Genomic DNA, 15,664 nt, shown 5'->3' with positions numbered 1-15,664 from the left:
TAGATTTTTATTATCTAAGCTGGTGTATATGTATAGGTACAATTAAAAATAATTACAATTATACTGTTCAAATTATACATTTTTTTAAGAAAATGTTCAAATTATACATAGTATTTAACTTACACTTTTTTTTAAAACATACTTTTGTAAAACATATATATATATATATATATAATATAGAATTTAATTAGATTTAGACTCTTCAGTTTTTGCACCCAATAATCTACTTGCCACAATTTTTTTAAAATTTAGATGGATGTATAGCGCAAAATTGGACTCCAATTGAAATCCAATTTAAAATCTAATTGGATTTGAACTCTTCGATTTTTACACTCAATAATATACTTGGCACGAAATAAAAAATTAGATAGAACACGTGGTGCAAAATTGAGAATTAAACTGAAATCTAATTGGATTTTCATTAGATTTCATTAGAGAGAGAGAGATTAATCTTTCCATTAGATTTGTAGAGTAGATTTTCATTACCAAATTAATCTTTCTGTTAGATTTGTAGAGTAGATTTTTATTACCCAAATTAATTTTTCCATTAAGAATCATTTAATATTAAAATGCTACAACAGAGTATTACCGATATTGCTTAGAGAATCGATGCCATCATTAGCAACCATTAATATAATCATCCTTTTTTGACGAAATTATTATAATCATCCTAATAATACAAGGTATGGGTTATTTATTTATGATTTTTATCATTTCTCATCATTGAGGTGCCTATATAAACCACTTTCAGTCTTTGTGATCTACCTGAACATAAGTCCAAGAGGTTCAAGCTTATATCATTGTCAATGGGTTCAAAGAAGTCATATTTGGCTGTGATTTTAATACAAGTTATATATGCTGGCATGATCTTACTCTCCAAAGCAGTGTTCAATGATGGCATGAACAGTTACATTTTCATGTTCTATAGACAACTAGTTGGAACTGTTTTCTTATTCCCTCTCGTCATGATTTTTGAACGGTAATTATATATGATTTCTTCTCTTTCTGCTGTTTATTTCATAAGAGTAACCTTGTTGTTTTGTTTTGGATTCCAGGAAGAATGCAACACCGCTGTCATTCATGATCTTGTGCAAAATATTTGTGCTTGCTTTTGTGGGGTATGTATGATTTTTAAAGCTTTCTCTTGGTGCCCTTGAAAGAAATGCCTCTTAACTTGTAGTCATTTCAAGAATGTAATGAATTTACATTGTGAATTATATTTGAAAAGTTTGATATTGTTGATATGGAGGAAGTTTTAGATCTATACATCTCTCAGCTATTTTGCATTTCAGGATTACTTTGTCCCTGAATGTTTATTGTGTCGCCCTTATTTATACGTCTGCAACTTTGGGTGCTGCAACAGTAAATTGCCTTCCTGTCACAACATTTTTCTTCGCAGTGTTGCTCAGGTAGTTAATTGCAATCATTCCTTCATTTGTGTGTGTGTGTGTGTGTGTGGGTCACATACAGATTTTATTGCTTTATTCTTTCTTTCTTCACCATTTTCTTAATGTTATTGAGAAAGAAAGCCAAGAAACTAGATAGTCTGTAATGTTTGTAGTAAAAATTTGTTATTTTAGATACTCTGGTAAAACAAAGTACTTTGCATAAAGACGCACCTATTTTTAAAATTGTCGATGTCTTTTTGCATAAAGAAGCTTCTACCCCTGCATTTCCCCCTTGGGTCAGCAGTCAAATTCCCAACTAAGGCTCATTTAGTACCAAAATTTTGAAAGTTTTGTGTTTGATCAAAAGTTAGTTGCAATAAAATTACCAAAGAAGCTGTAAAATTATACTAATTTTTATGCCTGTTGAGTCAGTTCAGCTATATTTGTTAGAGTCAATTGACAGTCACTGCTTTGCAGGATGGAGAAAGTGACATTGAGGACAATCCCTGGGATTGCAAAGGTTGCAGGTATGATAGTGTGCATGGCTGGTGTGATGATCCTTGCATTTTACAATGGCCCTCAGATGAAACCCTTAATCCATCATCCATTAATTGGATATCATAACAACCAAGATCAACAACTTCATGCTTCTTCTGGCAAACATTGGACACTGGGATGTTTCCTCTTGTTCATTTCAATCATTTGTTGGGGTTTGTGGCTTGTACTTCAGGTACTACTTTAGGAGATTAATTTGTGCTACTTATCAACCACAAAATTGCTCTAACAAAGGATTAAAAAATAATAATAAAAAGTAGAAATAAAGGGAAAATTTTGAAGAGTCCATTTACTAGATCTCCCATGCTCCATGTCAAATCTGAAGCAATCAGACCACATGTCACTCTTTCTAGTTACTTGGTCATATCTGATATATGTGACCAGAGGCACATGTCGGTTGTATTACCTCCTAGGGAACATTACTTTGCCTTCTGCTTCTAGGGACAGCAGTGGAAGCATAATTGGCAAAAAAGTGATTTTAAAATCTACTTTTCTCTTGATGATTCACATCATATATTTTAACTTAAATATTATATCATTTCATTTCCATAAGATGCTAATCCATGTTTGTAATAACTAACCAGAGTTACTGATTTTGATCAATACAGGCTCTGGTTCTCAAAAGCTACTCTTCAAAACTTACCTTCACCAACCTTCAGTGCCTATCAAGTGCAATTCAGTCATTTGTTGTAGCCATTGCTTTCGAAAGAGACCCTCGTCAGTGGAAGTTGGGCTGGGACCTTAGATTACTAACAGTTGTCTACTGTGTAAGCAGACAAATAATCCTTGGACATGTCTTCCCCATACATTGGATGGTGTGGTATCCTAAACCCACAAGAGTTAAAAAAAAATGATTATTGAATGACTTAGCGAAAAAGAAAATTTTGGACCTGTCAATTTGACATAGAACTTTTTGGACTTACTTTGATATTCCCTCCTAAACTAATTGATTGATATTTGAATAGAGATATGAAGTTTTACATGGTCAATGACTTAATGTATATGAATAGTCTCCCTAGTTTCTTTTCTTTTTTCATGTTTGAATTTGCTTAACAATAACGAAGGCAATTGCATTCTCTGACAGGGAACCCTGGTGACTGGAGTTTCATACTACTTACAAGCATGGGTGATAGAAAAGAAGGGGCCAGTTTTCCAAGCCATGTCAACACCACTAAATCTGATAATTACAATCATTGGCTCGGTGTTTCTCTTAGGCGACGTCATTAGTTTAGGCAGGTGAGTTAGTCCAGCCATAACAATATACCTTTTTTATTAGTCTTCAAGTAATGCATCTTTAATTTATTTTATTTTTTTGTTAATGGGGGAAGACTGTTATTTGGATAACTTAGTGACCTAACTTGCTCTGATGATCACCCGTGAACTCTTTTCTTGTCGACGAATATGTTTGAAAAGACCATAAAAACTAAGTTGGCAGTTTTTGATGTTTCAAAATTAGTGAGAGAGTCTTGGTCATTTTGTTATGCAATCAGGGAGGGAAATTTATGTGTGACATTAATTATCTTTCTCTGTTTGTAGTGTCTTAGGTGGGATCTTGTTGGTTGTTAGCCTTTACGGCGTTTTGTGGGGAAAGAGCAAGGAACAAAGTGTTGATATCCCAAGCGGTGCACAAGTTCAATCTGAAATACCATTACCACGTATAGACTCGAAAGGGGAAGAGGTGGCTAGTAATGAACCACCCTCGCTTGTGTGATATAGCCAGGAGTTCAGTATTTAAATGCAACCAAGCTCCTCGAGAAGGCATGAGAATTGATTGAACTATTTGCCGGTGATCGCTCCATCCATATTTCAAAATTACGAGGAACCATAATCATTATGGAATTCATGAATTCCTACCCTCAATATGAACCAGTTTAAACTCACTGTACTTTCGCTTAATGAAGTATTAACCAACTCAAGTTTGTTGGTGTCTCACGAAGAAGAGTTTACTAGTTTGAATCTCTCCTTCCTCTCTTTGATGCCAAAATTCACGTATTAATTTAGATATATAAAAAAACTAATAATATAGGAACTTTTGACATTTCGTATTTCCACAATTGTGCTCGTTGTACTGAGGACTATCAAATCAACTAAATGAACTTACATTACCAACTTATTTGGTTGACTACATGAATCCATTTTCCAATATCAGGATTAACTAAGCATGATTCGCTTAGCCTTATCTAAAGCTTGATTATCTATTAAATCTTAAGGATCACATTTTTTTTTTTCCTTACTCCTTTCTCTCTATGTTTTGTATTTGATTGTCCTCTCTCTCTCTCTCTCTCTCTCTAAATAAATTCTTCATTGACCAAAAAAATAGGGAGGAAGTTTCCCTCTTCACCTTCACTACACAACAAAGAACTGGGGATAGAGAAGATGGGAACAGTTCCCACCATATTAAAAAAGAGCCCATTTTGCCAAGCTATGGACAAGAAATTTGGCCTTGCTAAAGAAATGAACAGCATTCCAAGAACAAAAAGACACCAACAAACTATTAATATCTGCTGTCAATGATTCTATGGACTAATTAAGGGGACAGTTGAAGTTTGGACTAGTTGAAATATGTTGGGTATGCATGAGTGAATGAAATCCCATATTGAATAATAATGAGAAGAGTGAGTGGTTAATATAGTATTGTTCGGTCCAAACTCATGAAGCTTAAGCTTTTGGGTTAAGTGATGTTCCTATATATTATATTAACTACTCAATTGATGTTGTTCTTATAAGTTATACATCTTAGATCAATTGAATATATGTTTGACGTGGGACTCAACAACATGTGTTGCTACTGATACGACCCCCGCCTCGGCCGCGTGTAGTACCTCTTTTCCCGCGTGGGGCTATGGTTAGATCGAGGAAATTTTGGAAATTAACAGGAAAGAAGAAGGATAAATTTCTGGTTATGCTTCGAGGGATAACCGGGACCTCCTTAACAAGCAAAAGCTTGATTGTTTTACTGGAATATTCAGATGACTTCTTATTAATAAACGTAGACTATAAATAGCCTCCACTGAGCATACAATGCATTCCTAATGATAAAGATAAAATAACGTAAGTCCTATCCTATTTCCAAGTCCTATCTCTGTTGGACACACCCAAGCAGAGTCATTATTTGAAAAGCAACCCTATAAACATAAATAAGATAACCATTAATAACTCCTAAACAAATCCTAAACAATCAGATAACTTCAACAAGCTAGAACCAATCTTGTGCAGCAGATAACACTGATCCAGAGCAGCCAAGAGATAGTAACCACTGTGCTGCATAATCTGATCTGAACTGCTGTCCAATCCACACTACAAAAAAAATGCCTATTAGCGACCAAGAATTTGTGACGGACCCAAAAAGCCCTCTCAAAAAATCTTATTTGTGATGACAAAATAAAACCCTCACAAATACTTGGTAAAATGTGAAATATTTGCGACCAACAAAAAAAGCTGTCGCTATTATGTGTTATAGCCATCACAAATGCTAATATTTTGGAGGGAAATTTTCCCTCCATATTATTTGCGAGGGACAATTAAAAATCTTTCGCAAAAAGTATATTATTTGTGACGGTTAAAAAAATTCCGTCACTAATACTAAATTATTTGCGAGGGCTAGGATCAACCTTCACAAATAATCATTAAAATGTAAAAATTTTTGGAGGGAAATGTTCCCACCAAATTATTTCCGAGGGACAATAAAAATTCCTTGCAAAAAGTTTATTTTTTGTGTGAGTTAAAAATATGCCCTTACTAAAACTAAATTATTTGCGAGGGCCACGATTAACCTTCACAAAAAATCATTAAAATATTAATTTTTTTTGGAGATAAAAGTTATTATATGATTCAAAGAAAAATAAAAAGAAATGAATAAACATATAGCACTTTGTATTCTTTAGATGAACCTTTTGTTTACAGTCTAAAAAAGAGCATTTTATATACATCCTATATAAGAAAGATCTGTCCTTATTTTCTAAACAATTGTACCCATAAAAAAAATTATAGCACTTTCAACTTCAAAATAGTAGCCTAAAATTCAAGAATTTTAGCCTTTTGTACTCTCTCTCTCTCTCTCTCTCTCTCTCTCTTAAAAGTGAATAAAAATTTCTTTCCATTAAAATAATGCATAAAAGATAAGTTTATAGATCAAATGATAAATTACATCCGATTGGCATGAAAATTAGTATGCATGTTAAGAACATATAGAACATGTAATCCAATGGTTGGATTTTCAAAATATGAATTCAATAATAAGTTATTGGGTGATGTAATATTTTTTAGAGTTACAACACATGTAACTTGAACCCAACTCTATATTTTTTAATTCGATGTGAATTTTGACAAATCTATCATTAGATTACATTATCTTCATATATTTTTCATGCTTATAAAATTTTAAGGTGACCAAATATTAATTGTCATGTCATTAATCAATTGTTTAAATTCAAGTTTTTGTAATTTAAAATAACGCATAAAAGATAAGTTTATAAATCAAATGGTAAATTACATCCGATTGGCATGAAAATTGGCATAAATGTTAAGAACATATAGAGCATGTAATCCAACGGTTAGATTTTCAAAATATGAAATCAATAATAAGTTATTGGGTGGTGTAACATTTTTTAGAATTACGTAAGTGTAACTCGTACCCAACCCTATATTTCTTAATTCGATGTGAATTTTGACAAATTTACCGTTAGATTACATTATCTTCATATATTTTTCATGCTTACAAAATTTCAATGTGATCAAAGATTAATAACCATGTCATCAATCAATTGTCTAAATTCAAGTTTTAGTAGTTTAAAATAATGCATAAAATATGAGTTTAAAGATCAAATGGTAAATTACATCCGATTGACATGAACATTGACATGCATGTTAAGACTATATAGAACATGTAATCCAACAGTTGGATTTTCAAAATATGAATTCAATAATAAGTTATTGGGTGATGTAATATTTTTTAGAGTTACAACACGTGTAACTTGAACTCAACTCTATATTTCTTAATTCGATGTGAATTTTGAAAAATCTACCATTAGATTACATTATCTTCATATATTTTTCATGTTTACAAAATTTCAAGGTGATCAAAGATTAATAACCATGTCATCAATCAATTGTCTAGATTCAAGTTTTTGTAGTTTAAAATAATGCATAAAAGATGAGTTCATAGAATAAATGGTAAATTACATTCGATTGGCATGAAAAATGGCATGCATGTTAAGCACATATACAATTTGTAATCTAACGGTTGGATTTGCAAAATATGAATTCAATAATAAGTTATTTGGTGGTGTAACATTTTTTAGAATTATGTCAGGTGTAACTCATACTCAAACCTATATTTCTTAATTCGATGTAAATTTTGACAAATCTACCGTTAAATTACATTATCTTCATATATTTTTTATACTTACAAAATTTCAAGGTGATAAAATATTAATAGTCATGTCATCAATCAATTGTCTAAATTCAAGTTTTAGTAGTTTAAAATAATGCATAAAATATGAGTTTAAAGATCAAATGGTAAATTACATCCGATTGATATGAAAATTGGCATGCATGTTAAGACTATATAGAACATGTAATCTAACAGTTGGATTTTCAAAATATGAATTCAATAATAAGTTATTGGATGGTGTAACAGTTTTTAGAGTTACGTTAGGTGTAACTTGAAGTCGACCCTATATTTCTTAATTCAATGTGAATTTTGACAAATTTACCGTTAGATTACATTATCTTCATACATTTTTCATGGTTAAAAAATTTCAAGGTGATCAAAGATTAATAGGCATCTCATCAATCAATTGTCTAAATTCAAGTTTTTGTAGTTTAAAATAATGCATAAAAGATGAGTTTATAGAACAAATGGTAAATTACATTTGATTGGCATGAAAATTGGCATGCATGTTAAGAACATATAGAACATGTAATCCAACGATTGGATTTCCAAAATATGAATTCAATAATAAGTTATTGGGTGGTGTAACATTTTTTTGAGTTACATCAGGTGTAACTTGAATCCAACCTTATATTTCTTAATTCGATATGAATTTTGACAAATCTACCGTTAAATTACATTATCTTCATATATTTTTCATGTTTACAAAATTTCAAGGTGATCAAAGATTAATAGCCACGTCATCAATCAATTGTCTATATTCAAATTTTTGTAGTTTAAAATAACGCATAAAAAATTAGTTTAGATATCAGATGTTAAATTACATCTGATTGGCAATGACATTGACATACATGTTAAGAACATATAGAACATGTAATCCAACGGTTGGATTTTTAAAATATGAATTCAATAATAAGTTATTAGGTGGTATAACATTTTTTAGAGTTACATCAAGTGTAACTTGAACCCAACCCTATATATCTTAATTCGATGTGAATTCTTACCGTCCAATTGGTCTCAAATTTTACCAACACCAATATGTCACCATACTCTTTAATCCTAATGATCAAGATTTGAATATGAATTTCACTAAGTCCGGTAGTATTGGGACCATCTATTAAGTTTGATCGGGTTTGACCAACTTTGACTAAACTTTGACTGTGCATTTTTCTAAATCCAACTGTTTAATTGTGACCATAATTTACCAGAATGAACCTTTCATTACACTCTTCAAATCCAACCGTTAGATTTCAAATCTAAGAATGGCACATGATAGATATGTGTTGTGTACCTATATGGCTATATATATTCTCTCAATTTTACCATCCAATTGGTCTCAAATTTTACCAACATCAATATGTCACCATAGTCTTCAATCCTAATGATCAAGATTTAAATATGAATTTCACCAAGTCCAATGGTATCGGGACCATCTATTAAGTTTAATCGAGTTTGACCAATTTTGACTAAACTTTGACCACGCATTTCTCTAAATCCAATCATTTGATTGTGATCATGATTTACTAGAATTAACCTTTTATTATACTCTTCAAATCTAACAGTTAGATTTCAAATCTAAGTATGGCGCATGATAGATATGTGCTATGTACTTGTATGGTTATGTTTACTCAATCTAACTATCCAATTGGTCTCAAATTTCACCAACATCAGTATGTCACCATACTCTTCAATCCTATTGATCAAGATTTGAATATGAATTTCACCAAGTCCAATGATCTTGTGACCATCTATTAAGTTTGACTGAGTTTGACCAATTTTAACTAAACTTTGACCGCGTCTTTCTTTAAATCCAACTGTTGATTGCTATTGATCTAAGAATATGAGTTATATTTTGGGAAGAACACAAAGAACATAAATATGTTCTTCCAAAAAATTAATAATAATGAAAGGAATAAAAAAAATCAATTTAATTATCTTATTTTATTTTTAAAAATTTTAAAAATTGAATTTTTTTTTAATTTTTATGTGATTTATTATTTATTTAAATGTTGACGTGAAATTTTTACTAAGCTATAGCGATATTTTTATAACCCTTTGCAATAGTTATTAGACAAAACATTTTTTTTATCCTAAAAGTTAAATATTTCTAATATTTTTTTATCCTTCACACAAAATTTCTCACACGCATAAACTTTTTTTTCCCAAAATTTTCATTTGAAGCTCTTGCTCCTTTGACTTGTACATCGCCATGGCCTTTAGATCCTTCAACTTGTACTCCCTAAAATTCATTATTTTATTACTTAAGCTTTATTATTATTATTATTATTAAAGAAAACTCTAATTATATAGCCTTATCAAAAAAAAAAAAAAAAAAAACTCTATGGGACAAGCTCTCCCCCCAGATTTTTTTTCTTCCCGCAAAAATTTTCCCCCAATTTTTCATTTCCCACTTTTTTCCTTTTTTTTTTTTTTTTTCTTCTTTTGTTCATTCAGATTGTTTCTTTTCCTTCTTTCTTTTCATTTCCCACTCCTCTCTCCCCTCACACCTCTTCTCTCCCCTCACGCCGCCACCCCTGGCCACCGATCTGCTCTCTCTCCCATAACGCCGAAGTCACAATCCCCAGCCACCACCGACTTGTAAAGCCCCTCACAACCCAATCGATTTCAGGTTGTTCAGGTAAGCTGAAAAACAGCGTTGTCATCTTCTCTAAAACATACCCTTGTACTTTTCATTTCAACTTTTATTTATTCTCATCATCATTATCAACTATCAATTACCGTAGATTTATTATGTTGTTCTTTTCTTATTCTTATCAATGCCATAACATACGGAGCTTAACAATATTATCTTTTTTTTTGTTTGATGTTTCGAGTGCCCACATGTTGTTTGTCAAACAACACTGGAAGCCATCATTCCTCTATAGGAAATAGTTTTTCAGGTTTAAAACCGGACAGGTTTTTATTGCTATGGGTATTTACTGCAAATCTGTGGCATCAATTGCTTTCATTTCTCTTCTTCAGAGAGAGAGAGAGAGAGAGAGAGAGAGAGTACAAAAGGCTAAAATTCTTGAATTTTAGGCTACTATTTTGAAGTTGAAAGTGCTATAATTTTTTTTATGGGTACAATTGTTTAGAAAATAAGGACAGATCTTTCTTATATAGGATGTATATAAAATGTTTTTTTTTAGACTGTAAACAAAAGGTTCATCTAAAGAATACAAAGTGCTATATGTTTATGCGTTTCTTTTTATTTTTCTTTGAATCATATAATAACTTTTATCTCCAAAAAAAATTAATATTTTAATGATTTTTTGTGAAGGTTAATCGTGGCCCTCGCAAATAATTTAGTATTAGTAAGGGCATATTTTTAACTTGCACAAAAAATATACTTTTTGCAAGGAATTTTTATTGTCCCTCGAAAATAATTTGGTGGGAACATTTCCCTCCAAAAATTTTTACATTTTAATGATTATTTGTGAAGGTTGATCCTAGCCCTCGCAAATAATTTAGTATTAGTGACGGCATTTTTTTATCCGTCACAAATAATATACTTTTTGCAAGAGATTTTTAATTGTCCCTCGCAAATAATATGGAGGGAAAATTTCCCTCCAAAATATTAGCATTTGTGATGGCTATAACACATAATAGCGACAGCTTTTTTTGTTGGTCGCAAATATTTCACATTTTACCAAGTATTTGTGAGGGTTTTATTTTGTCATCACAAATAAGATTTTTTGAGAGGGCTTTTTGGGTCCGTCACAAATTCTTGGTCGCTAATAGGCATTTTTTTTGTAGTGAATACTAGTGTTGTTAATTAAAGTAAGTGGCATGTAACTTAAAGTAATTACTATCACTATGCTAGGTGCTAGCACTTCTTCTTTTGGAAAGGAAATTAGTTTAAACTTTTAAGCTTGTTAGCACAAAGTTGCATAGAAAAACCAGCATCTTAATTAGATGAGGACACAAACTTATTGGAAACCCATTCTAATACTTTGGATTTGGGAAATTGTTCTAAAAACACCCAATTAATTGGTAAGGTTATCTTCTATTGAAATCTTTTATTTCTACTATTGACCTTTAACTAGGGTTTCTTGACATTATGCCAAAAACCTTGTAATTTAATTGGCACCTTCCCATGCACAAAGTACTTAGGGGTCTAGGGGGGAAGGGTTTAGCTACGGAAATAGCAACATATTGTAACACTAATTGGCTTGGACTCCTTGGTTTTAACTACTAAGTTGCCAAGAACTTCGTAGTTTAACTAGGTCCTAATGTTTCTAACAGAATTTAGATTCCCCCATCTGAAGTCCCAACTATTAAATTATCCACACACAAAAAATGCAAAGTCCAAATTAAATAATTACACTCATTAATAAAACCCCCATTCCTTCATAAAATCCAAAATAAGATCTAATAGACCATAAATTTAGTCAAATTATTCAATGAAAAAGTCAAATAGATGGGAGAAGATTTCATATAAAAATTCTTATTCCATCTCTCAATTTGATTATAATATTTGGTCATTTTGGTGTTTTTATTATTTTATTTTTATTTTTTAGGGTTATTTTGTCATGACCAAGGTTTTCGGAGGTATTTTGACCATTTAGAGGTTCAAGGGTAATTCAATTGTTTTGAAGATAGATATTGAGTGTATTTCAATCCTTTCAGAGTTTAAAAAAATTATATTGATCATTTTGTTGTTTTTGTTACTTTGGGGGTATTTTCTAAATTTGAGGTACAAAGATATTTCTGTCATCTTGGATGTTTCGAAAAGTATTTCCATCACTTTGGAGGTTTTAGAGTTATTTCATTCATTATACTATTGTATAGATTTCAAGTGTATTTTGGTGATTTTGAAATTTCTTATTTTGTTAATATATGTTTTTTGGTAATATATATATACATATATATAAAGCAGATTATTGGATAAATTTGCATGCATAAGGATGGCAATTTCATCTTGACTGAACCCCAATTTGTCTCCCTGCTACAAAGAAGTGATGGGGCAAGGACATGATAAAATACACGTCCTCACCGCTGAGGTGGGGTAGGGATGGATTTTGGTCGCCTCGCCCTAACTCACACAAAGCATATTTACTTAAATACTATTATACCTTTTATGATTACAAAATTACCACTAAGGGTGATAGGAACTTTGCCGTATTATTTTATTAAACAATTTAGCATGTAATTTGTGTTTTTTACTAGTGTCTAACTTCTTTATTTTATTATTGAGTATTATTTTTTGGGAAAATAATGTGGTTTTTGTTATTATTTTGGCATATGGAGACTTTGTACTATATAACTTTTTTTGAGGGGAGATTTTGTACTAATTAATGTCCGGTTAGTTAATTTGGTCTAGAATTTTATTATATTAGTGCTTAATATTTGTTCTAAATTATTGAGTATTATTGCTTGGTAAAAATTATGTTTGTGAAATTAAATTTAGTATTATATTATTGTATATCTTAATTATGTTCTAGGCAAGTTGGTACGAAACAGGTTGCCTCGACCTACAGGGAAGGGCAGGGCCGTATTAATGCCCCGTTATTAAGGGCACGTTTGGTAGACTATAATAAACACTGTAATGTAAAAGATATTTCTATAGCATAACTATTCGATTATTTGATTATGTTTTTATTACAATAAATAGTTATTCTTTATGAATAGCTATTTTTCAAAATGATGAATAATTATTCCTTATCAAAAGTACTAAATATCTATTCCTTCACTTTATGTAATACATTTTTAAAAAAATTTCTTAAAAAAACCATTAGTTGCATATTTTCAAAATAAAAGAAAATAAATTTTCCTTGTTGTTACACCTTCTTTTTAAACTAATGAATAGTAATACTAAAGAATAGTAATACTTATTATATTCCAACTTAACGTATTTCTTATAATACTTATTCTTATTTCCATGTAATAATCATTACAGTATACCAAACATACCCTAGGTTTTACAGAGGGCTTGATACGGGTAATAACTAATAACTATATATTTAGTTAAATCAATAATAAATGTTAAGAACCAAACTCATTATTTAGTTAGATCAATATACGACACCATTTGAGCAAGTTGGTACCTCTTTTTAGAAAATTCTTAGACACTCTTGGAGTATGGAGAAATATCTCTTCTCGCATTCATAATGGACCTCACTATGAATTTATTAAATAGACTCCACCATAAATGTGAGAGGAGAGAGCACCACTCTCTATGCCCTGAAAATATTTAAGAATTACTAGACACTAATAAGTGTTTTGCAGAGTAAGGGAAGGGCATGGGTTTAAGCTGTGGAGATTAGTATGTAAATATTCCTAATTTTCTCAACAAAATAAATAAATAAATGAATAAACCCTTTATCATTTGACCCAAACTTGCTCATTTGCTGGGAAATTATTCCATCTTCTTGTCAGTTAAGGGTACGTCACATCTATGGGAATCACATGTGAGGCTATATTTTTTGTAAGGTGGGTGTAATACACCGAGTGAATTATATAAATTAACCTCATTTGCCACCTTTAAACAAACATTAAAACTTATATAAAAGCATAAAATTAAAATTAATTAAAAAAAAATACATACCCATGCTTGTAATGCCAACCCGATAAATTAGCAGCTTCATTTAGAGCTTCCCTCCACCTTTTCAGCTTCTGGCTATCCTTGAATTGTTCTTCATGTTTAGCCAATGCTTCCCCAATCTTACCCTTTTGGTTACGTATATCTGATGGAACTACATCGTAAAAAATAGGCAGCACCACCTGGTCATTTTGCTTACACTCAAGAATTTTGATAAGCTCATCCAAACACCAAGTAGAAGATGCATAATTTTGAGAGAATACAATTATCAAAATCTTTGAGCTTTCAATGGTTTTGAGAAGCTTCACAGAAATTTCTTCTCCCCTTTGAAGGTCATCATCAATAAAGGTATTAATACCCTTTTGATGCAAAGCATTATACAAGTGACCTGTAAAACCGTAGCGGGTATCTTCCTCTCTAAAACTTAAAAACACGTCAAAATTCTTGGATTGATGGGTGAAAGAGAAAGATGAGGCTCCTTTGATGGTCACAAGCGCCATTGGGATTTATGAGCACACAGAAATAGAAGATATAAACGGAGGAGGAGAAAGAAAAAAGTGATTGAAATGGGAATTTAAAGAGATGATAATAGGGCATTCACCAGTTTGGTTGAGGAAAGTGAAGAGGATAGAGACAAACTAGATTATTTGAAATAGTTAGACTTGCTTTCGGTGTGTTCAAGTTTCAAGGGGTTTTTTTAGAAAATAACTTCAAAACCCAAACAATATTATTAGTTAGGCAACGTTTCAAACATATTGCATTTCTAATAATTCGACTTCAGAGGAGTCAATTTTACTGTTCATATAGCCTATTCCTCGTGCCACGTAGCTCAATAAATCGAGTCCTTTGCACTCATTTTTTATACATAGAAATCGACTTCGGTGGGGTCGTTTTCAATACAAAGAAAACGACTCCACTGGAGTCGTTTTCTTTGTATTGAAAACGACTCCACTGAAGTCGAGTTGCCCAAAAACGAAAAACAAAGAACAAACGCAGAAGAACGAACCCAGAAGAACGAAGAACCAAAAACGAAGAACGAAGAACAAACGCAGAAGTCGATTTGCCCAAAAACGAAGAACGAAGAACAAACGCAGAAGAACGAACCCAGAAGAACGAAGAACGAAGAACAAAGAACAAAGAAGAACGAAGGACGACAGAAGAACGAAGAACAAAGCACGAACGCAGCAAACGAACCCAGCAACACACACCCAGCAAACGACGAACGCAGGCGCCGACGAACCAAACCCCGACGAACCCAGCAACACCGACGGCGAAGCACGAAGAACAAAGAACGAACCCAGCAAACGAAGAACAAACTCCAGGCATCGATCCGATCCGATCCGATCTGATTTTTTCGTGTAGCCTTTTCTTCGTTTGCTGGGTTGCGCCTGGGTTTGCTCGTCGGTGTTGGGGTTCGTCGGGGTTTGGTCAGAATCGGCGCCTGGGTTCGTCGGCGCCTGCGTTCGTCGTTTGCTGGGTGTGGTTTCAACCTCTAGCAAGAAAAATCAGCAACACATGGTGCCGCAAATGTTTGTGTGGAGCATTTGATTTCTATACAAAGAAATCGACTCCACTGGAGTCGTTTTCTTTGTATAAAAACCGACTTCAGTGGAGTCGGTTTCTATGTATAGAAAACGACTCCAATGGAGTCGATTTCTACACAGACAAATTAACTTCACTGAAGTCGATTTATTGAGCTACGTGGCGCGAGGAATAGGCGATATGAACAGTAAAATCGACTTCTCTGAAGTCGAATTGTTAGAAATGCAATATATTTGAAACGTTCCT

At 32.2% G+C, this 15,664-nt stretch overlaps 2 protein-coding genes across 2 annotated transcripts; one reads left to right on the top strand and one right to left on the bottom strand.

Annotated features, from left to right (window-relative positions):
• Positions 1–728: 728 nt before the first annotated feature.
• On the top strand, positions 729–4,068 carry LOC112000379 (WAT1-related protein At5g64700). Its single transcript, XM_024032498.2, has 7 exons — positions 729–979; positions 1,056–1,118; positions 1,293–1,409; positions 1,866–2,118; positions 2,552–2,710; positions 3,028–3,179; positions 3,480–4,068. Exons 1-7 carry the CDS (start codon positions 807–809, stop codon positions 3,652–3,654), a joined length of 1,092 nt encoding a protein of 363 aa, XP_023888266.1. The 5' UTR covers positions 729–806; the 3' UTR covers positions 3,655–4,068.
• A 9,443-nt stretch (positions 4,069–13,511) lies between these two features.
• On the bottom strand, positions 13,512–14,376 carry LOC112004363 (disease resistance protein RPV1-like). The gene is made up of 2 exons (XM_024036594.2): positions 13,883–14,376; positions 13,512–13,518 (listed from the first exon to the last, which is right to left on the bottom strand). Exons 1-2 carry the CDS (start codon positions 14,374–14,376, stop codon positions 13,512–13,514), a joined length of 501 nt encoding a protein of 166 aa, XP_023892362.2.
• Between the last annotated feature and the right edge of the window lie 1,288 nt (positions 14,377–15,664).

Source organism: Quercus suber, unplaced genomic scaffold (genome assembly GCF_002906115.3).
Source record: "Quercus suber isolate HL8 unplaced genomic scaffold, Cork oak 2.0 scaffold_62, whole genome shotgun sequence".
Lineage (NCBI taxonomy): Eukaryota > Viridiplantae > Streptophyta > Magnoliopsida > Fagales > Fagaceae > Quercus > Quercus suber.
This window is presented reverse-complemented; position numbering and strand designations above follow the sequence as displayed.